General features: G+C 44.1%; 1 protein-coding gene across 6 annotated transcripts in view; it reads right to left on the reverse strand.

Annotated features, from left to right (window-relative positions):
* Positions 1-24263, reverse strand: part of dock9b (dedicator of cytokinesis 9b) — a 298109-nt gene that overhangs the window by 116572 nt on the left and 157274 nt on the right. For all 6 annotated transcript variants that reach the window (XR_005944397.1, XM_041198638.1, XM_041198635.1 and 3 more), the window contains exons 9-20: positions 23944-24023; positions 19587-19658; positions 17154-17294; positions 16737-16943; positions 15054-15176; positions 12891-12973; positions 9504-9626; positions 9149-9228; positions 8523-8710; positions 2510-2575; positions 1641-1733; positions 735-858 (exon numbers count right to left, since the gene is read on the reverse strand). Coding sequence is in view for 5 of the 6 variants with exons in the window: in XM_041198638.1 (XP_041054572.1) it covers positions 735-858; positions 1641-1733; positions 2510-2575; positions 8523-8710; positions 9149-9228; positions 9504-9626; positions 12891-12973; positions 15054-15176; positions 16737-16943; positions 17154-17294; positions 19587-19658; positions 23944-24023 (1380 nt within the window). In the remaining variant the exon portion in view is untranslated. The remainder of the gene's footprint in view (positions 1-734; positions 859-1640; positions 1734-2509; positions 2576-8522; positions 8711-9148; positions 9229-9503; positions 9627-12890; positions 12974-15053; positions 15177-16736; positions 16944-17153; positions 17295-19586; positions 19659-23943; positions 24024-24263) is intronic.

The raw sequence follows: 24263 nt of genomic DNA on the forward strand, positions 1-24263 counted from the left end.
GCCCATCAAGTCCACGCCGACTCTCTGTAGAGAAATCCAGTCAGTCTTATTCCCCCCGCTCTCCCCACATAATCCTGCGAGTTCATTTCTCTCAATTTTCCACCCAATTCCCTTTTGAAATCATTCACCGTTGGTGTTCAAGAAGCAAACTGGACCTGGTGAAAAAGATCAAGGACAGTGTGCACAACGAGAGATCTGTAAAGGCCCTGACCTTAATCAGACTTTACCAAGTTTTCCAGTCTTAAACCTACAAAGGGAACATTTTTTTAAAGTAACATTTTTATTTTAAATGTGCTGCCGGATTACATGGCGTTTTTGTGTTCACCAACTGAGCAACGAGTTTGAGCAGAAATTTGGTGGTGGGGAGTGAAACACTTTGCAATCGATGCCGGAATGGGCAATTGTGCCTAAAGCAGAAACTCTACCCCCCCTGCTTCAGGCTTGGCCTGCTCATTGATTCCATCCTTTCCTGGCTTTTGTTCTGTTGGAGGGGGTGTGGAGAAACAGGAAGAGGATGATTTGGTCATTATCATATTGTTTTGTGGGGTATTGCTGTGCACAAATTGGCTGGTGGTGTTTACTACATCGCAACAGTGACCCACGTTTCAAAAAATATTTACGCGGCTGTAAAGTGCTAAGGCGGTGAAAGGTGCTATATAAATGCAAGTCTTTCTTCTTGAACATAATGCCATGTGCCCATCTCTTTTTTTAAAAAAAGTGAATGCATCTAAAACCTTGGGATTCGATGGTCTCCCGCTTCTTGGTGGTGCCTTTGCTCGAGTTGTCACAACTGACGTGGTAGAAGGTGAACAACAAGTGGTGCTTCTCATGAAGCTGGGTTGGCAGCTCCACCTTAACCTGAAACACAGACAGAATGGACCTGAATATTTCTGAAGAGACATGTCGCTGAAATTTATCATCTTACGCTCAGCATGGCAAATGCAAGAATGCCAAATCTGAAATGATCACAATTTATACTACAGGAGAAAAGGGTGCTGATTGGTTAGCAAGTCGACGCTGATTGGCCGAGACTTAGCCACGGAGAAAGCAGCAGGGAACTATATTCTCCCCAAGCCTCCAAGTAATTCATTAAAGGCGGAAGGCTTGAACACATTCCTCGCGTTTGCGGAGAACAGGTCCCTATGTATGAATGTGTGTTGCTTCTAGCAAGTGAAAATGAGCCACATTACGAGTTCAAGAGATTATGTTAAATGGGTTGTTAGTGTAGCAATTAGCGCATTCAGGATTGTTTTGCAAGTGCTGTCTAATCAGGAAATCACATCTAACAGCAGATGTTTCAGGTCTTGCAAGCGCCAGCTGGGTAAGTGCGGTCGGACCTCTGCCTAGTCTGAACAGTCAAACATCTAACGTCTACTAACATCTAACAGCCAGGGTCGACTTGTCAACCAATCAGCACCTCTCTTCTCTTGTCATATAAATTCTTGTGATTGTTTGAAATTTGGCATTCTTGCATTTGCCCTGATGAGTGCAAGGTGAAAAGCTTCAGCAACAGACTTGCACTAAAATCTGACTCCAAAAACCAGCGCGAGTCATTACGCATGAATCCTAAAAATTAATTACATGGCAGAACTGGAGAATGAATTCATAATATTCCCCCCATTGTTTTGCCCCTTCTTTACCTCATCATAGAACTCTGGATTTTGATGATGGTGTAATACCATTGTGAATGCATATTTCGTAAAGACAGGGCCCCCGGGTCGCCCATAGATACACTACAAAAAGAAATGAAATCACAGCAAGTAAGTTAGTATATATGCATACTTTAGCAACAAAATAACATGACCCCCACCTCTGGGTTTCTACCTTCAACTGTTGTCACCAGGAGATTGTCAAAATTGCCAAACTTAGTTAAACTTGTACTGATCCTTGGATAGACCACACTTGGTCCATTGTGAACAGCTCTGGTCTCCACATCACAAAGAGGCACAAGGAAGGTGCAAACAAGATTCACAAGGGCCTGGAAGGTCACACCCCTGAGGAAAGGTTGAAAAGGTTGTGGAACTCACAGGTTCCAAAACAGCAGATGGAGAGAAGGTATTTCCATTTCTGAGGGAGACCAGAATCAGGAGGCCATCAATATGAGATGGTCACTAATAAACATTTTAGAGAATTTAGGAGGAAGTTCTTTACCCAGACAGTGGTTAGAATGTGAAATTTGCTCCCACAGGGAATGGCTGAGGCAAATAACCTAGATCCATTTAAGGGGAAACTAGATTAATACAGGAGTGAGAGGTGAGCAGTAATAAATGGAGTAGGGTTGGGAGAAGCTTGTGTGGCGGGTTAAAAACTAGCATAGACTAGTTGGGCCGAGTGGTCTGTTTCTACGCTGTAATGAGTATACAGCATAGATGATAGCGAAGAAAAGAAATCGAGTGCAGTTCAATATTGCAGTTCAATAATTTTCAAAGCAGACTTCCTTTGCCTCAAACGAATTGTGCTATTTTGTTTCATATAAAGGAAAATCCTTGAGATCAAATTCCATACTGACCTTCAGAGGTTGTGAATCTTCCTCATCACCGTCCCTGAACTCGATGCGGACTGCAATATTCCTCGCCTAAACAAGAATAAACCATCTTATGTAAAGACGACACAGACAAATCAGCACGACTGGATTATAACAAGATCTGCCACACATACAATGTTCCAACATAATCTCACACTTTTTAAAGGTCAACAGATTAGATTTACAGCACCTTGCTGGGTATCAAAATATTAGGCTGGCTACTAAACTGGCATCAAATTGCGTGAATATTGCACCTCTAGTAGAATAAACATCCCAAAAAGTGCTTCACAGGAATGGGATCACAAAATTTAAAAAGGCTGTACATGTTTGTCTAATTTTACTCTGTGAAGACATAACATTTCCACAATCAGAACAAGCCAAAATCAATAGGACGAAAGCAAAATACTGCGGATGCTGGAATTCTGAAATAAACACAGAAAATGCCGGAAAAACTCAGCAAGTCTGGCAGCATCTGTGGAGAGAGAAACAGAGTTAACGTTTCAGGTCCGTATGACTCTTCTTCAGAGCTCTGAGGAGTCATATGGACTCGAAGCATTAACTCTGCTTCGCTCTCCACAAATGCTGCCAGACCTGCCAAGTTTTTCCACTACTTTCTGTTTTTACTCCAAGCCAAAATCAGGTCTGAAATGAGTGGAACCATATGTTTTTTGAGCAATTAGACTCAAATAAAGCACATGGCTTAGAGTCAGATTGGTAAGTAGGTTGCACCCTTGACTCTGAGTCAAGTTTTCAGTTCAAACCACACCCCGGAGCTTGAGGACATCACCTAAAGCTGAGACTTCTGTGATCCTGAGGGAGTGCTGCACTGCTGCAGTTATCAGCCTTGTGATGGGCCACTGAACAAGGCCCCATCTCACTGTCCAAGTGGATGTACAAGGTCTCACGAGCGCAGAAAGTGCAGCATCCTTCCTTCTGTGACATGAACCTCAGTGCCAATGAATGAATTAGCGGCTGCAAAAATAATTCCACAAAACTAGGTGCTGCTATGAGCATCAGGTGACATGCTCATTGCAAAAACTGACCCCAGCAAATCGCAAAATGGAAATAGAAGCTGACCATCATACATTGAGTAATTGCTGACATTGAAGGGAACAAGAAACTTGCATTTTTCCACAACCTTTCCTGCTCTGAATTTGTTTTATTAAAATTCGCCTTATTATTGTAGAGAAAATGCTGAAATAATCCAAGACACCATTACAGGATAAAACTGCCAAGGCAAATTTTAATTAGACTGTGCCATATGGGGCCACAATATGGCAGTAAACACTATGAAGCGCACACAATCTTTCTCCTGAGATCGAGATCTTTCCTCATTAATTCAGTTAAAAATATAGCACCAAAAAAAAACTTACTCAACAGCAAAGCACTCGGACCCAGATCACTTTTGCTTCCAAAACACCCATAAAGGTGGGGAGATGGCGACCTACTGGTACTGTCACTGGACCAATGAGGCAAAATACTTTTAGATGCTGGAAATCTGAAACAAAAACAAGAGATGCTGGGAAAGCTCAGCAGGTCTGACAGCATCCATGGAGAGAGAGACAGAGATAATGTTTCAGATCTGTAGAAGAGTCTCACAGGCTCGAAACGTTATCTGCCTCTCTCTCTCTCCAGGGATGCTGTCAGACCTGCTGAGCTTTTCCCGCATCTCTTGTTTTCGTTCGTAATAATCCAGAGGCCCAGGCTAATGCTCTGGGGACCCTGGTTCAAATCCCGCTGTGGCAGCTGGTGGAATTTGAATTCAATTAATTAAAAAGTCTAGAATATAAAGCTGGTCTCAGTGATGGACAAGGTTTTCCTGGTGGGTGCAGCGAGCCAGCCAAAAGTCCATGGGCTTTGGCGGGACCGGAAGACCCCGCTGGCGGGCGAGACTAGACAACCCTGCCCCATGAAACTATTATCGATTGCTGTTAAAAACCCATCTGGCTTACTAGTGCCCGATAGGGGAGGAAATCTGCCAGCCTTCCCTGGTCTGGCCTACATGGGAGTCCAGATCCAGAATATGTGGTTGACTCTTAACTACCCACTGAAAGGGTCGAGCCAGCCACTCAGCTCAAGGGCAACTGGGGATGGGAGATTTTGGCCTCGCCAGCGACACCCATATCCCACGAAAGAATTTTTAAAAATTTCCATCAGCTCAGGTTGCAGCTTTCTGAAATAAAATAATGGGTGGGCCAATCATTACGCTTGTTACAACAGCGACTGGTGAGCTGTGGCGACCAATCAAGTGTCAGATTCGATCCTGGCCAGTGCTCTTATCAACTGACCTTGACTTGGTGATAGTTGAGGTACAGCAGCTGGGCTCGAGTTTGATGTATTGGGGTTGGTAGGCGGGGGGAAGAGTCGGTCAAGGTAGCGATTCCCGAGTACTGTGCAGTGACCCGAGCTCTGGTGCACACATGGACATCAGGCAAAGGAAGGCGGGGGCGGTGGTGGTTATGTTCTGACACCACTCAGAACAAAGAGGGCAATTTTAACCTATCCCACCAGTTGGGAAACTTGCTGGATTGGGTGCAAGGTTGGTTTTACACCTCCCTCCCCCCTTGATTTTACTCTCCGTTGAAGCCAACAAGTAATATTGGGCAGGTGTAAAATCAGCTTTTCATCCGATCCCGGGAAGTTCCTATCCGGGGATCTGGGGTTAAATTGTCCCCTCAGTAGCCATGGTTACATCAGTGGGCAAATAATCCAGGGGTCTGCCTAACGACTCAGAGAAATGAGCTGGGAAATTTAAATTCAGTTACTTAAATAAATCTGTGGTCTTGTGACTAAATCTATGATCTGGTGGGGCAGGGGGCAGGGAGCGGAAGCACCCATGGGAGGTAGACCTTGGCAGGGCGGGGAAGAGAGACGAATCCCCAATAAAGCAAGGGACTCCTCGAGGGAGGTGACACCCTTCAAACTAAGGCCCGAGCAGGGTAAGCGAACTCCCCCAGGCTGGGTGGGGGTGGAGGGAGCGGCAACTCCAGTGGCCAATAATTGGCCTAGGGCCTCGCTCCATAAAATTGTGGACAGGTCAAAGTCGGGAAGGCAGATGGCAAAAAAGCCACCTGGGGAATTTTACAGGCGCTCCTGCCTGCAAATCCACTGGCGAGGGAGTGTAAACTTCCGCCCATGACACTAGCCGGTTGTTGTAAGAACTCAACTTGTTTCTTTAGGGAAGGAAACCTGCCACCCTTACCTGGTCTGCCCGATATGTAGCTCCAGGCCCCTGAAATGGCCTAGCAAGCCACTTAACTGTATCTCAAGGATGATTTGGAATGCGCAATAAATGCTGGCCCACATCTCAGCAATGAATAAACAAAAACATTGGGTTTTTTTCATTCATTGCTGGGATGTAGACATCGCTGGCTAGGTCAGCATTTATTACCCATTCCTAACTGCCCTTGAGAAGGTGGTGGTGAGCCACATTCTTGAACTGCTAGAGTCCATGTGGTGTAGGTACACCCACAGTGCTAACAGGGAGTTCCAGGATGTTGACTCAGCGACAGTGAAGGAACGGCGATATATTTCCAAGTCAGGATGGTGAGTGACTTGGAGGGGAAACATGCAAATGTCAATCTTCCCATGTATCTGCTGCCCTTGCTAGATGCAAGAGGTTGAGGGCTTGGAAGGTGCTGTCGAAGGAGCCTTGGTGAGTTGCTTCAGTGCATGTTCTGGATGGTACACACACTGCTGCCACTGTGCATCAATGGCGGAGGGAGTGAATGTTTGTGGATGTGGTGCCAATCAAACTGGCTGCCTTGTCCTGGATGGTGTCCAGCTTCTTGAGTGCTGTGGGGGCTGCACTCATCCAGGCAAGTGGGGAGTATTCCATCACACTCCTGACTTGTGCCTTGTAGATGGTGGACAGGCTCTGGGGAGTCAGGAGGTGAGTTATTCGCTGCAAAATTCCCACACTCAGACCTGCTGTTGTAGCCACAGTATTTATATGGCTAGTCCAGTTCAGTTTCTGGTCAATGGTGACACCCAGGATATTGATAGTGGGGGATTCAGTGATGGTAATGCCATTGAATGTCAAGGGGCAATGACTGGGTACTCTCTTGTTGGAGATGGTCATTGCCTGTCACTTGTGTGATGCAAATGTTACTTGCCACTTGTCAGCCCAAGCCTGAATGCTGTCCAGGTCTTGCTGCATATGAACATGGACTACTAAGTATCTAAGGAGTCGCGAACGGTGCTGAACATTGTGCAATCATCAGCGAGGATCCCCACTTCTGAACTTATGTTGCAAGGAAGGTCATTAACAAAGCAGGTGAAGATGGTTGAGCCTAGGACACTACCCTCAGGATCTCTTGCAGTGATGCCCTGGAACTGAGATGACTGACCTCCAACAACCACAACCATCTTCCTTTGTGTTAGGTATGACTCCAACCAGCGGAGAGTTTTCCCCCTGATTCCCATTGACTCCAGTTTTACTCGGGCTCCCTGATGCCACACTCAGTCAAATGCGGCCTTGGTGTTAAGGGCAGTCACCCTCACCTCACCTCGGGAATCCAAATCTTTATTTCATGTTTGAACCAAGGCTGTAATGAGGTCAGGAGCTGAATGGCCCTGGCAGAACCCAAACTGGGCATCAGTGAGCAGGTTATTGCTAAGCAAGTGCCGCTTAATAGCACTGTTGACGACCCCTTCCAAAACTTTTCTGATCATCAAGAGTAGACTGATGGGGCAGTAATTGGGGGATTGGATTTGTCCTGCTTTTTGTGTACAGGACAAACCTGGTCAATTTTCCACATAGCCGGGTATATGCCAGTGTTGTGGCTGTACTGGAACAGCTTGGCTAGGGGTGCGGCAAGTTCTGGAGCACAAGTCTTCAGTACTATTGCCGGAATATTGTCAGGGTCCATAGCCTTTGCAGTATCCAGTACCTTCAGCCGCTTCTCTTCAAGAAGCTTGACACCATCCAGGACAAAGCAGCCCGCTTGAATGGCACCACATCCACAAACATTCACTCCCTCCACCACCAACACACAGTAGCAGTAGTGTGTACCATCTACAAGATGCAGAGCAGGAATTCACCAAGGCTCCTTCAACAGCACCTTCCAAACCCACGACCACTACCACCTAGAAGGGCAGGGAGAGCAGACACATGGGAACACCACCACCTGGGAGTGTCCCTCCAAGCCACACACCATCCTGACTTGGAAATATATCAGTCATTCCTTCACTGTTGCTGGGTCAAAATACTGGAACTTCCTCCCTAACAGCACTGTGGGTGTACCTACACCACATGGACTGCAGCAGTTCAAGAAGGCAGCTCACCACCACCTTCTCAAGGGCAATTAGGAATGGGCAATAAATGCTGGCCCAGACAACGACATCCACATCCCGTGAATGAATTTTTTGTAAAAAATCACATGGAGTGATTCAAATTGGCCGAAGACTGGCATCTGTGATGCTGGGGACCTGAAGAAGAGGCCGAGATGCGTCATGCCCTTGGCGTTTCTGGCTGAAGATGTCCGCAAATGCTTCAGCCTTATCTTTTGCACAGATGTACTCTCCTCCTCCATCACTGAGGATGGGGAAATTTGTGGAGCTGCCTCCTCCAATTCACTGCTTAATTGTCCACCACCATTGAAGACTGGACATGGCAAGGCTGCAGAGCTTAGACCTGGTCTGTTGGTTGTGGGATCGCTTAGCTCTGTCTATCACTTGCTGCTTTTGCTGTCTGGCGCACAATCTGGTAGCTTCACCAGGTTGACAGCTCATTGTTGGGTGTGCCTGGTGCTGCTCCTGGCATGCCCTCCTGCACTCTTCATTGAACCGGATGAATGATATTAAAAAATGATCAAAACTCCGTCAGAGTCCTAACAAAACATCAATGGTCCCATGGAGGGAAGAGAGGAGAGGAAGTAACTGTTCATAAAACCAAAGGCCAATCAGACTAAAATAACAACAATTGAGATTTAGGAACAAGCTTAGCTATTCACCATTTAAAACTCAATAAACACAAAACTGCACATTCCTTACTCACTTTTGCAAATGATTTTTGACTGTCATACTTCAGATGTTTGGGATAAATATAGAAATGATTGTTATAGGTGGTGAAAGGCTGAGATAATTTTGCTATACAGGGAACAAATTCCTCCACTTCATGAGTAACTGTGACCTTGTTACCATTTTCAAAACGTTTCACTGGAATATACGAGGAGCTAACACAACCTAGAAAACAGAAACACAAAAGTACAGCACGTTAGATTTGGAATTACATAATCGTAGTCGTAACAACAACTTGCGTTTATATAGCACCTTTAACCTGGTAAAACATGCTGAGGTACTTCATAAAAGTGCTATCAGACACTCTGACATTGTAAATAGCCAAGTAAATAGACTATCTGGACAGGTGACCAAAAGCTTGGTCAAAGGTGTTGGCTAGAAGGAGCATCATGAAGGGGATCGGAGAGGTGGAGAGGTTTAGGGAGGGAATTCCAGAGCTTAGGAACCAAGCAGCTGAAGGCAGGGCCGACGATGAGGGAAGGAAATTGGGGATGCGCGTGAGGCAAGAATTGGAGGAGTGCAGAGATCTCGGAGGGTGGTAGATGGTTACAGAAGCTGCGGAGGGATTTGAATTGAAGGATGAGAACGTTAAAGTAAACTTACTCAGAAAATCTGAAGCCACATTGTCGATGTTGATATCCAAGTTCCCCAAAATGACAGGAAGTTTAGACATCTTTTCTGGTCTAATTAAACAGAAAAGAATTGCGAATTCGGAGATTAATGGCATCTTGGGTGAACGTTACAAAAAGGCAGCTGAGAAGCTAATATCATAATTACTCAATGACATAACAAATATCATTTCCAAGAATTACAAAGAACTGACAGAATTTATTCTGTATAAAAACTGAAGTAAAACATGAAAGGATCACAGTGGACTTATATGCAAATGGTTTCAGAAACTCTTGAATACTTCAACAAAATTTACCATTGTAACTTTAAGAAATAAAAGGACACTCACTTCCTAAAGTCCAGCAACAATTTTAACAAGTCTTCATCGGAGAGTTTATTGCTATCTTGTCTGTAAAGTGCTGAGAATCGAGCACTTTTGTCAAGAGTTCCTTGACTATCTTTGAAGACGGGTCTAATGAATAGAAAGCAGAAATATAGGCTGTAAATAAGAAAGCAACTTGGGGAAAAAAAAACACTCGTTATTGTCATGAGCAGATTAATATCTCTAATATATTGGAAATTATTTTTTTTTAAATAGAGTTTAGTGCTGTCTGTGTCTAGGTGCAGGTATTCTAACTGGATTAAAGCCTACTGGTCTAAAGGCTTTGATATACAGAAATAAGGAGGTTTGAAATGGTAATTAGATAAACGTGGTGAAGTTTAGAAACATAGGTGACAAGGTGACAGTTTGCATTTTTAAATAAACCATCCAAGACTGCAGGTGAAATCTTGCACCTAGCTCGAAGACGTTAAGCAATGTGTTTATTTTTTTCAGCTTATTAATAAAATTGGTGGAATGAAAGGATGTTATTGTTAGAACAGGTAAAATTAAAAGCCTACTGGTACAATGGAAAATGTGCATTCAAAGAGAAAGCTACGTATAAAGGAGATTGTACGTAAGGCAGAGACATTTTAAGATCCAACAAGTGTGATAAACCGCAAGCTGCTGTCTGCAAGGATCCAGAGCTGAAAGAAACTCATTTTGAATGCGACTGTCCAGGTTGTGCTTTGCCAGGGGTCTGTTTGAATCTATGAGATTTACTGCTGCCTTACCAGGGGTCCAACTGAAAGTCAGATTAATTAGGGGACTTTTGTAGTTATTATAGTTGTAACTTTGTAGACATATGTATGAGCTTACAATTTTCCTTGTATTAATAAGTGTTTAATGTAGTTTTATAAAAACCTTCTTGAGACTCGGTCTTATCACTGCTGAATTCAAAGCCTGCATCTCAAAACATACAAATTGCAAAAAAATGGGTTATGACAGTTGTTTCAAGTTTCCCTCTGGGATTTGAACAACTCAGTCTTTACCATCAGCTGTGTCAGAATAGTTAAGTGAAAAGAACGAAATGATGTTACTCAAAACCTTAACAAGGGTACAGTTAAATGGACATCAGAAATATAGGCAATTTTTTTTTGGATCAAGTAGCATTTTCCTACTAAATCCCTATTTTGTGCATTATTTACAGCAGTGCTGTTCCAGATTTCAACATTCATAAGCTTACAACAGTCCTGTGATCAAATGTCATTTACTCCTCCACAAATCTGTTGCAATTACATTAAGTTTAACGGCTCTGTTGCTGAATTCAGAATAGCTGCGAAGGGTAAAATATAAGGGGGATGAGAACTTCATCAAACTTTGCAGCATAGAAACAGGCCATTCAACCCAACTGGTCCATGCTGGTGTTTATGCTTCACTTGAGCATCCTCCTACCCCTACTTCATCTCACCCTATCAACATATCTTTCTATTCCTTTCTCACTCATGAGTTTATCCAGCTTCCCTTAAATGTATCTGTACCATTCACCTCAACCACCCCCTGTGGTAACGAGTTCCATATTCTAAATATTCTCTTGGTAAAGAAAATTCTCCTGAACTCCCTATTGGATTTATTAATGGCTACCCTATATTAATGAGCAGCAACTTAGTTGAAAAGTTTAATCCCAAAAATGTCCAGTGTAGTTTCTCATCATGGAATCATAGAATGGTTACAGCACAGAAGGCCATTCGGCCCATTGTGTCTGTGCTGGCCCCCTGTTGTGTGTCAGTAGGTAATCAGTAACTGGTAGAATAATCTTGGTGAAGGATTCCAATCACATCATAACCTCTAAGGTGTCCAAAAAGTTTCAGACTTGCACGCTGATAGCAACTTGGTGAAGAGATTTACAGTGCAAATGCAATGCAGTAATTGGTGATGACACGCTCAGCTATCATAGAATGGTTACAGCACAGGAGGAGGCCACTTGGCCTGTCATGTCTGTGCTAGCTCTCTGCAAGAGCAACCCAGGTAGTCCCATTCCCCCTTCCTTTTCCCTGTTACCATGCAATCATTCTCTCTTTAGGAGCTTATCCAATTACCGTTCAAAAGCCACAGTTGAATCTGTCTCCACGCGCTCTCAGGCAGTGCGCATTCCAGATCCTAACCACTCATGATGTAAAAAGCTATCTCCTTAAGTTGCCAGCTGCTTCTTTTGCCAATAGATTTATAGCAAGAGGTTAGTTAAAGTTTAATAACCCAAATCTTGAGCTTCAGATGTTTGGGACTTAAGAGCATTCTCGATCCTAGTGTTGCAGTCTATTTTCAAGCTATTGAAGGGTATATTGGGAGGAACTATTTCTGCTGGTTGTGCAGTCTAGGATGAAGGAGCAGGGTCGAAAAATTGGAGCCAGATGTTTCAGGAGTGAAATTAGAAAACACTCCTGGGAGAAATTTGGAACTCTCTTCCATAAGTGATGATTAACGCTTGATCAATTGTTAGATTTAAAATCTGAGACTCCTAGGCTTTTGTTGGCCAAAAGTATCATGGGATGAGGGTCAAAAGTGGATAAATGGCATTAGGTCAGAGGTCAGCCATGACCTCAATGAATAGCGGAACAGGCCAGAGGGGCTAAATGGCCCCCTCCTGTTCCCATGTTCTTTCATGGCCAATATTTCCAACATCCACATTATTTATGTAGAACTACAGAGAACGTACAGCACAGAAACACACCATTCAGCCCAATCAGTCAATGCCGAGTTTATGCTCCACTCAAGCTATTGAATTAACAACCAAATATAGTGCAAGGCTCTGCATTAGTTTTTCTTTACAAAGCAACACACATTGAGGAGTTGTAAGACACATCGTTTAAATTAAGTTTGAGAACTTATTTTATCATCTATTTTAGGACAGAACATTTTATGAGAGCGATATTTAGCTGTCTCAATGGACTGAAGATTGACAACTGGTAAATCTCTGTCTACATTGAATTTACAGCACAGATACAGGCTGTACAACCTGTACAACTGGTAAATCTCTGTCTACATTGAATTTACAGCACAGATACTGGCTGTACAACCTGTACAACTGGTAAATCTCTGTCTACATTGAATTTACAGCACAGATACAGGCTGTACAACCTGTACAACTGGTAAATCTCTGTCTACATTGAATTTACAGCACAGATACAGGCTGTACAACCCCACAGGACTGTGCCAGTATTAATGCTTCACACAGGCCTCCTCCTACCTTACATGTCCTTCAATTACTTTCTCCCTCATATGCTTATCTGGCCCCCCCTTAAATGTCTCCATGCTGTTCACCTCAACCATTCCACATTGTGGCGAGTTGTACAATTTCCAATTTTCGGATCGTTCCTGTTTTTTTAGCATCTATGAGGTGATTGTATTCCCTCCTACCTTGCAGCCCAGGCAAAAGGCATTCTGTACTGTCCAAGTCTTGCACAGGCTTGTTTGGCATTCTTCAATACTTTCTGTGCAACCTGTAATAGTTACTGATTGATTAGCTCATCAAATAACCGCTTTGCAAGAAAGAATACAATCCATTTAATCTCACAATCCACTACAGCAAAGAAAACACCATCTGCACGCAAAACAGTGTAAACTCCAATCGTACAACCAGCGGAGCTGTTTGCAATTAGCAAGTCAACGGAACCACAACTTACATTTATATAGCACCTTTAGCACAGAAACATGTCGCAAGGCATTTCCCAGGAGCATCTTCAAGCAAAAATTCACGCCAAACCACATTCGGAGATGTCAGGACAGGTGACTAACAGCTTGGTCAAAGAGGGTAGGTTTTAAGAAGCATCTTAAAAGGCCAGGAAGCGGCTGGAGAGGGGAAAAGGTTTAGGGAGGGAATTCCGGAATTTAGGGCACAGGCAGCTGAAGACAGGGTCACCAGTAGAGGGCGAAGTGGGTGGGGGTAGGCTGCAGGTGGCCAGAAATGAAGGAATGCAGAGACCTCGGATGGTTGTGGGGTTGGAGAAAGTTATAGAGGTGGGAAGGGGTGAGGCCCTGGAGGGATTTGAACACAAGAACGAGAGTTTTAAATTTCAGAGCTCCTCCAATGACCTGATGAGCATGTCCAATGCTGTAGTTTCAGTACTAAACCACATGACCCAAAACAGGATCCACTCTGGCTGATTAAGGAGCAGCACAATAATTGATCTCATTATCATTCATGGAATGGGATTGGGAAAAGCAGAGGGTGGTAATCGCATATTAATAGTATTTAAATGTATGCAGAGTGTGAGCATTAATTTGGGATTCACTTGAGGCCCTTTGAACACTGGATACAAACTCAAACTGTGGCTGTTGGAGGCACATGCTGTAAGGTGCAACTCTGTAATTAAATGTAGAAGAGTGTAAAGATAGGCTCCAGTTCTATCCTTCACGAACTGGCTTTCTGGAACAGAACAGAGAAAACCTCTCAACACCACCCCAACCCCCTCCACCCTCCCGACATGCACTGTGCTTAATTATAAGGTCACAAGGAATTGGATGATCTCCAATTTGTGTTTATGCATGAAGACTGATTGTCTAGACTGCAGGTGGTACAATGTTTACAGTAATGGGTTTTAAAAAATGTTTCAAAATAAGCGGTCACCCATTTAAGACAGAGATGAGGAGAATTGTTTTCTCTCAGAGGGTCGTGAGTCTTTGGAACTCTCTTCCCCAAAAGGCAGTGGAAGCAGGGTCTTTAAATATTGTTATGACAGAGCTAGATAGATTCTTGATAAACAAGGGGGTGAAAGGGAATGTGGAGTTGAGGTTACAATCAGATCAATCATGATTTTATTGAACGGTGGAGCAGGCTCAAGGGGCTGAGTGGCCTACTCCTGCTCCTAATGCATATGTTCGTATGTACAGTCGACTGCCTTCAGGAAAAGAGAAGCAATGGTTAAAAAAGAGATGCTGTCGGGGGTGCTGGCAAAGGAAAAGATGCAATCCACAAATATTTTAAGGCAGTCCAAGTGTCACTAGATGCACAAATCTGCACATTCAGCCCTGCTGATGTGATCAGCCATGGCTCAGTGGGTAGCACTCTCACCTCCGAATCAGAAGGCTATGGGTTCAAGTCCCACTCCACAGACCTGAGCACAAAATTCTAGACTCTCTGAGGGGGTGCTGCGCTGTCAGAGGTGCTGTCTTTTGGACGAGATGTTAAACTGAGGCCTTGTCTGCCCTCTCAAGTGAATGTAAAAGATCCCATGGCTCTCGTTCGATGAACAGGGGTGTTCTCTCTTATGTCCTGACCAATAGTTATTCCTTAATCCGCCTCACAAAAATCGATCATCTGGTCATGATCACATTGCTGTTTGCGGGAGCTTGCCGTGCGGGAATCAACTGCTGCATTTCCTCCCTTACAAACAGCGACCGCACCGGCTATAAAATGCTTTGAGACATCCTGAGATTGTGAAAGGCGCTATATAAATGCAAGTCTTTATTTCCACCCCTCCCCACCCCAAGTCAGTAACTAATCCACTAACAGGTTGCTTCACAAACCTTTGAGGTGAAGGAGTGGGAGGGAAGCAGTCAATTGTTTTCTGATTCTCGTACCTTAGCTGAATCCGAGCTTTTCATGTAGGGCTCGGCACACTGGGTGATGCCCCCTTGTAGAACCTTCTCCACACGAGCTACAAGAAATATATCTTGATGAGGACACGTGACAGAGAAAATACCCTACACAAAAAAAAAATTCCGCAGGTTAGCATTCCTTAAAATATCTTTTGATTCTAACTTTGCTGCTAACACACATAGGCTACTACTTCCACCAAACCGGAATGGCAATATTGGTTTGAACTAGTACTTTTTAAAAACCTTTTAAGTAAACAGCTTTATGGACAAATTTACTATATTTCTGTGCCTCCAATTTATTAATGTTTATATCGTCGATCAAAACTTATAGAATTTGCTGCAGTTTAACAGATCATTTGACACAGTTGTTTCATTCAACAGTGAGGCATAAGCATCAAACTGGAACAGTAGGAGGCAATCAGCCCTCTGAGCCTGTTCCACTATTCAATTAGATCATGCCTGATCTGCATCTTAACTCCAACTACCCAGCTTGTCTTTTTTTTACCCCTTAATATTCTTGCTACTAACAAAAACCTATCACGTAAGGTGCATCAGTTCAAAACCTTTTAACGCGTTTTATTTGTCCGTTGATTGGTGTGATCTTCCCAGGAGTTTGATTGCCAGGGATCTCCATCTCTGTCTGTCTCGTGATGCCCTTACACATTCCTCATGGGGTTAACTACATCCAGTCCATTATATCCATCATTCATTTTCTCTCCTGCTTCCCGCTCTTACATTTTCAGTCGCTCTTCCCCCTCCAATAACAGTCTCTGTCTACTGTCTGCTCAAATGATGTGACTGAAATATTGTATCTTTCTCTTTGATGTTACACTAATTTCCTCTTTTCCCAGCCATTTCCAGCACTTCCTCCATTAGTCTTTCTGTCTGTGTAGGATATGTGAAATACCCTCCCCTATGTCCACATCTCAAACACATTCAGCTTATTAATTGTGTCTTTGTTTGTTGTCCATGACTCATGAGGCATAAAACATTGATGACAAAATGTAGCACTGCAGCATTCTTTTCCTAAGATTCAGGTGCCGTTTCTTTGATGTTAACACGCCCTTCATTCTGACAAAGCTGGCCTTGGCAATCTCAATTCTCCTTCAGATCTCACAATTACATCTCCCACTCGGAGATAAGCCTTCAATTGCCCATAAATTGACTTGCTAACCTTGCTTGAATTTTTTTGAGGGTATCATCGAGAAATGGCCAGGGAAGGACACTCAATAGGTGAGACTCCTGTCTTGTGGACTTTCCGTTCACAGGTCCAGACCAGAAGATGAGGAGCAGATTACCTACTTTCCACCTTGGCTGGGAGAGGTAGATGAAATCAGATCAGTTAGAATTGAAAGATGGACTTGGTGATCTCAATTCTCAATGGAGAATTCTCAATTCTCAGCGATCTCAATTCGTTGATGTTAATGCACCCTTCATTCTCCTTCAGATTTCACAATCATTGCGTGCAAGTTCAGCACATGTGGGAGTTATATTTTCATACATTTGCAGTATTCCTTCAACCTCCAACTTCAAAACTGTCCCACGCCATCATAGCACAACAATTAAAGGGCTTGTCTTTAAAGGAAACAGCCTTCTTAAGCCTTGACAAGTTACCTTTTCAGGCTGGAGATGGGATATATCATCAGAAAGAGCTTCCAACCTCACCTGTTTGGGATGCTGCAGCATACCCTCGGGGATGCCATTGACGTATTTCTGGGAAGTGGTTAAGCCATCGCCACCATTCATGATGGATGCCGAGTTTGAGAACATGTGTCGGACCGTCGGGTGATTGAGGTCAACGTGGAAGTCAGCTGAGATCTTTCGATTATTTTTTATATCAAATAGCGCCAGAGTGACAAAGAAAGGCTCCACCTAAAATATTAAAAAGAAAAATCTATCGTTATTACATACAATTTACAGCACAGAAACAGGCCATTCGGCCCAGCTGGTCTATGCCAGTCTTCAGGCTCCACAAGGTGCCTCCTACTCTGCTTCATCTCACCCTACCAGCATATCCTTCTATTACATTCTTCCTCATGTTTATACCGAGCGAGCCCTTAATGTGGAGACCATTGAACTCACGTTAGTTGTGGGCCCCTCTTCATTTTCAGCCACACAGCTTTGCAGGTTGAAGGACAAATCGTGACATTTCACCAGAAACCGTTTTCCAAATTTCTCCTCAAACGGCTTCACGTCTGGTTCAATACTCGAGAAGTCAAGTTTCTTAAGTTGAAGAAAAAATAAAATTATTCAAGAAATTGTTATAATCGGTAACATGCTGCCTGAAAGGTCGGCAGAAGCTGATTCAATAATAACTTTCAAAAGGGAATTGGATATATGCCTGAAACGGAGAAATTGGCAGGGCTGTGGGGAAAGCGCAGGGGAAGTGGGTCCAATTGGATAGCTCTTTCAAAGAGCTGGCACAGGTACAAAGGGCCAAATGGCCTCCTTCTGTGCAGCACGATCCTATGAAGGCTCACATTAAGCACAATCTGACAGCTTCATGATCACATCTGCTGACCCCACCTATTTACTCCTGGATATTTATTTCAAACATTCGACTCAAATTCTTCAAGAGCCATGCTGGGATTTGAACTTGTCTTCCCTGAATTATTAGTCTAAAGTTGCTTATCAGTCATCCAATAACATTGATGCTACCTCACTGTGTAAATCCTACCTGCATGCCTGAGATAAAATATTGAGGAGGACCATGCCAGAAGGTAACGTCTTATGCCCCTAACGGAACTTAATTTGGGTTGGGGGTGAGAATAACTAAAGAGTAACTACCACAGCAGCATATAAAACCCAAGTACCACTCAAATTTAGTGCATACTTTTAGAACAGGTTTATGGACTGCTCCCATTTACCTGGGGAGATGGCGGTGTTAAGGTAACGTCACTGGTCTTGTAATTCAGAGGCTCCGGCTAATACTCTCGGGACATGGGTTCAAATCCCACCGTGGCAGCTGGTGAACTAATTAATTAATTAATCGATTAATTCAATTCAATTAATAAAATCGGAAATTGTCGTAAAAACCCATCCGATTCACTAATACGGAAGGAAGTCTGCCATCTCTACCTGGTCTGGCCTACATGTGGCTCCAGATCCTCAGAAATGTGGTTGACTCTTAACTCCCCTCTGAAATAGCTTAGTAAGCCTCTCAGTTCAAGGGCAATTAGGGATGGGCAACAAATGTTGGCTTTGCCAGTTCAATTCAATTTCAATTTAATTGTCTGTACGGGAATTAATTCCAGGCATATTGTTCATTCATTTTTTTAAAAAAAATTACCTGTAATTGAATAATAACAATAAAAGAAAGCGAATTACCCTATCACAAAAATCTAACTTAGATCAAATGTACATTCAAAACTATTCCAGTACATGAAAATAATCAGAAAGCCTCATCACAAATGCATAGCAAGGTCCTGTTAAAAGTTTTAACGCACGATCGAGAACCGATTTATCCTGTATCTGAGGGATTGTTGCCTTTTCTCTGAATGCATCCAACAGTAATCCTGACACACGGGTTCATGCTCACTGTTCACCACACTTTTGTCAAGATGCTTCAGGGGCAGATTTCATCAACAAGGACCTGCTCACCAAACAGCCTTCCTGCCTGGTTCAGTAATCTCTGTCCCCTTAACGAGTCTACCTTCTTAAGACAACAGTACAAGGCAAATCATCCAAAAAGGATAGCACTCTCAACCACAGCCGTATGAAAGGGTCCCATGATTGTGGGATCTACTCAAAAGGATTTTAACTTTGAGCTAGCATAATCACGCGAGTTAAAATCCTTTTGAGCAGATCCCACAATCATGAAACTCGTGTATCCACATCCCATGAAAGAATCAAAGAAACAATGATTTACACATAGCCATTTGGTAGTACAGAACTTGAGTGTTGCTGAAAAAAGACATTTTGTCAAAGCTTTTCATCTTGCACTCATCAGGAGTGGGAATACCAATGTCAGGGGAAGCAACAACTTTATACTGTATATGAGAAGAGTGCTGATTGGTTGGCAAGCTGATTGGGCAAGGCGTTGCCATGGAGAATACACTGGTATTCTTCCAATTGTCCTGATGAGTGCAAGACAAAAAGCATCAATGAAATGTCTCTTTTCATCGATACTCAAACACTGATTTAAGGTGAATAACCAAAGAACGAATGGCAAAACCTCTTTATGCAGCAGGTGGGTAGGATCTGGAACACACTGCCTGAGAGTATGGCGAGGGTAGATTCAAAAGGGGACTGGATAATTATCTGTGGAGAAAATATTTGCGGGGGAAAAGGCGGGGGGAGTGGGAATAACTGAGCTGCTCTTGCACGGAGAGCCAGCACAGACACAATGGGCCAAATGGCCTCCTCCTGTGTTGCTCTGATTCTATGACATATCTAACTTGTGTGCCCAAATTCCTGCTCCATTTGTCGAAACCACAACGCCTGAGCCCCAAAATGATGGTGAAATATCAGGTCCAGCCTAATTAAAATAAACAACCAAATAAAATCAAAGCTCACCTGTGTATCTGCGTCCAAAACAAAAAGCTTTAACCTCCCTTCGTTCTTTTTAGCTTCTATTTCTCTTGCACTCTGCAAAGGAAACAAATTAAATATTCTGTCTTTGTGGTAAAAGGGGGAGAAACTGAATATCATAAACCTAAAATAAGAGCAAAAATTGCCAGAAATGTGTAGGGTTGGTCAGGGCCTTAAAGTGAAAGGTCGCTTCAGGTATAAAAATTTCATTCTTTCAGGAAAAAACCTTCACTCATGCAGTATTTGTTTGTTTTTTGGGGATTTTTTTTTGTCTTCAGGTCCCTCCATAGTCTCACCCCTCCTCACCTCTATTCAGGCGAGACATTCAAACAGGATAGCACTCTCAACTACAGCCCTAGAGAACCATCCCATGATTGTGGGGTCTACATGAAAGGGTTTTAGCTTTCTGAGGTATCTATCTCTGAGATATCTGCTCTCCTCTAATTCTGGTATCTTGAGTATCCCCCGATTTTCATCGGTTCCAACATTGGCGGTCATGAATTCAGTTGCCTGGGCCCCAAATTCTGGGACTCACTCCTTCAATCTTTCTTTGCTCCTTTAAGATGCTCCATGATATCTACCTCTTCAAAAAAACCTTCGGTCAGCAGTCTTAATATTCCCTCGCATGGCTTGGTGTCAAGTTTTGTTAACACTCCAGTGAAGCATCTCGTGACGTTTTATGACAGTAAAAGTGCGACATTAGTCTCTAAGTTCTTGTTATTGTTTTTGGTGGGGGGGTGGTTGTGTGGTCATGCTCTGCATTACCAACATTTTCTGTCTTTAATTACATGCCCTTGTAGGTCAAATGTAATACTTCCATCCTCAATTGAGATGAGTAACCAAATAATTATGAAAAATTATTACACTACTCCCACACCTCCTTTCAGTGTGGGGGCTGTACACTAGTCCTTTGGTGGACATTAAGTTCAGGGGTATTTGTCTACTATTAAGAGAAAGATGAGAAGCACATGTTGTAGCAAAGATTGAGAGTTCTCCACTCTTATGGTCCTTAAGATAACAACATGGCACCATCTTATAACAAAAAATGTTAAACTTTTTAAAACAAAATTTTGTACAAATACTTATCACTTCTAATCCCACCTTTTAGGTAATACAACCTTATGAAAACAATATACATTAATTAACAGTTTTCCACCTTTGTGATGAGAAGGGAATATTTCGGTTAACTTTTCACAACTGCAGCTAGCTTTAGCATCAACTGCAGCCTGTTATATCCATTGAAGGTCTAAAGTATTGACTGAAGCAGAGCACAGGGATATCCCATTCAAAGGTTAGGAAATGTTCAATGGTAATATTGGATCACAAGAATTCTGCTTCCACAATGTGATGGTTTAAGTGCATCAACATTTTAGAATTCCCATTATCCAATATCGTGCTGAATATTATTTTGTCAGTGATAGAGTACAACGGCATTTTAAGAAGTGCGGTTGAAGGCACACCTCTATGTCCTTTAGGAAGCCCTTGGGTGGGCTGGATTGCGAGTAGGACTAAGTGTAAATCCCTTCACACCATGTGAGGTGTTACGGTCCAACTGGTCAGTCAGTTGATCAAGGACTTGAAAAGAGAACTGGACACATCGTTTCAAGGGAAGATAAACAACAGAAGTGTCCATGAAAGCTCCACCTGGATTGTATGAAAGAGGGGACTCGCTATGCATGATTGGTGTCTGCATTGTGTGTAAAGGGGTCTCGTGGTGAAGTCCTTTGTACATGTACCTGTGAATTCACGCAGAACAGGAATAGTTTGAATGTTCTGTGTGCACAGAAAAGCTGTCTCTCAAAGTGCTCCAAAACTCGAGACAAGGTATTCCGGTGTTTAACACTCTCTCAGTAAGAGCCTCTCATGACCACATCATGGACTCAGGTTCCTGCATCAATTCATGGTGTGCACCTATCTTCCTGCATCGATAGGCACTATTAATAGCATGTTAGTTATATCGTTAAGATACACAGGTGAAGGGCATTGTTTAACTAAGTACCTAGAGTACTTATAAAGAGAGGCTGCTGTTTCATTGGGTTATGAGGAAGCAGACATATGTAATGCTGCATTCTGTAAAGAAGCCCATTTTCATGGAAAGTATTAGTGTCCAGTTCCATTCTTCACCAACTGGCTTGGAATCAATTTAACAAGTGCCACAGTGTCCCTAATATGCCACCTCCCCTTTACTTTAAATCTGTCATCACTTCTGAAAGCTCCCTTTTTCCACCACATGTCTGTGAAAGATTACTAATTCTTCAAAAGCATCTCGCCTGAGTCACAACGTTCTGGGTTCAAGGCCCAATCCAGAGGCTTGAACACAAACACCTCAAGCTAACTAGTGCAGTACCGAGGGAGTGCTGTACTGTCAGGGATCAGCACTGAGGGAGCACCACACTGATGGAGAGTTAGGACTGAGGGAGTGCTGCACTGTCAGGGGGTCAGGACTGAGGGAGTGCTGCACTGTCAGGGGGTCAATACTGAGGGAGTGCTACGCTGATGGGGGGTCAGTACTGAGGGAGTGCTGCACTGTCAGGGGTCAGTACTGAGGGAGTGCCGCACTGTCGGAGGGTCAGCACTGTGGCAGTGCCGCACTGACGGAGGGTCAGCACTGAGGGAGTGCCGCACTGTTGGAGGGTCAGCACTGAGGGAGTGCCGCACTGTCGGAGGGTCAGCACTGAGGGAGTGCCGCACTGTCGGAGGGTCAGCACTGAGGGAGTGCCGCACTGTCGGAGGGTCAGCACTGAGGGAGTGCCGCACTGTCGGAGGGTCAGCACTGAGGGAGTGCCGCACTGTCGGAGGGTCAGCACTGAGGGAGTGCCGCACTGTCGGAGGGTCAGCACTGAGGGAGTGCCGCACTGTCGGAGGGTCAGCACTGAGGGAGTGCCGCACTGTCGGAGGGTCAGCACTGAGGGAGTGCCGCACTGTCGGAGGGTCAGCACTGAGGGAGTGCCGCACTGTCGAAGGGTCAGCACTGAGGGAGTGCCATACTGTCGGAGGATCAGCACTGAGGGAGTGCCGCACTGTCGGAGGGTCAGCACTGAGGGAGTGCCGCACTGTCGGAGGGTCAGCACTGAGGGAGTGCTGCACTGTTGGAGGGTCAGGACTGAGGGAGTGCCGCACTGTCAGAGGGTCAGCACTGAGAAGAGTGCCGCACTGTTGGAGGGTCAGCACTGAGGGAGTGCCGCACTGTCAGAGGGTCAGCACTGAGGGAGTGCCACACTGTCGGAGGGTCAGCACTGAGGGAGTGCCGCACTGTTGGAGGGTCAGCACTGAGGGAGTGCCGCACTGTCGGAGGGTCTGCACTGAGGGAGTGCCATACTGTCGGAGGATCAGCACTGAGGGAGTGCCGCACTGTCGGAGGGTCAGCACTGAGGGAGTGCCGCACTGTCGGAGGGTCAGCACTGAGGGAGTGCTGCACTGTTGGAGGGTCAGGACTGAGGGAGTGCCGCACTGTCAGAGGGTCAGCACTGAGAAGAGTGCCGCACTGTTGGAGGGTCAGCACTGAGGGAGTGCCGCACTGTCAGAGGGTCAGCACTGAGGGAGTGCCACACTGTCGGAGGGTCAGCACTGAGGGAGTGCCGCACTGTTGGAGGGTCAGCACTGAGGGAGTGCCGCACTGTCGGAGGGTCTGCACTGAGGGAGTGCCGCACTGTTGGAGGGTCAGCACTGAGGGAGTGCCGCACTGTCGGAGGGTCAGCACTGAAGGAGCGCTGCACTGTTAGAGGTGCCGTCTTTTAGGTCAGACATTAAAGAAGGGTGAACATAGAGGCAGTCCATTAGGAAGCCACCTCCTAGGAGACTGCATCATCAACCCCACTGTAAATGTGGGCTCAGGACCCCCATTTGATCCTGTTGCCAGGGTCCTGAAGCATGTGGGAAATTTCAGCTCACTGTGTACATCAGTTACCTGTATTTCCCCTCAGTCTTCCTAAACTCTCTTCAGTGAGAAAAATACAAAAAACGTTGCTAATATTTAGTGCTGTATTTCTGCTTCAAGAGCAACTAATCTGTAAAAATTCACATCTCTAAACTGCCTCCATAATTAATTGAAGCTATTTAGAAAAGTTAAGTAGATTAACCAGTTAAGCAGACAAAATAAGTCATAGAAAACATCACTTGTAGTGATACCTTATGGGAAATAACCCTTTATGACATACTATGGATTACATAATCACTGTCACCGTTCTCCATCATCTACTTTCTTATAAAAACAGGACACAAGGACACCCATTCAATAACTAAAAGAGAGCATTTTTGATGCTTAAAATGAACAACGTATAAAATATTTTCACATTTATAACTGCTTTTATTGTCAAAGAATTGGAAAATAGGGCAACAGCACCTTTGTAATTTCAGGATGGAGACTTTCCCAGCTTGCTACATGTTCCGACCTCCATTGACCAGACAACTCATCATCTGAAACTAAATATGAAAAACCATTATTAGTGCAGCTTTGAGGAACAAGGGCTACATACTTTCCTGCTGCTTGCTCCATGGAGACTGTTTGTAAACTTAAGCCAGATCCAAACCAGACACAGTTCATTCAAAATCACAGGATCTGTCTAAAACTGCGCAATGGCACAATGCTGATTCTAACCAGCTTGTCATCTCTGTTTTGTCCAGTAAACAATTCGTTTTAATGTTTATTTTTAAAGTGACAAC

Source organism: Carcharodon carcharias, chromosome 11, assembly GCF_017639515.1.
Source record: "Carcharodon carcharias isolate sCarCar2 chromosome 11, sCarCar2.pri, whole genome shotgun sequence".
Classification (NCBI taxonomy): Eukaryota; Metazoa; Chordata; class Chondrichthyes; order Lamniformes; family Lamnidae; genus Carcharodon; species Carcharodon carcharias.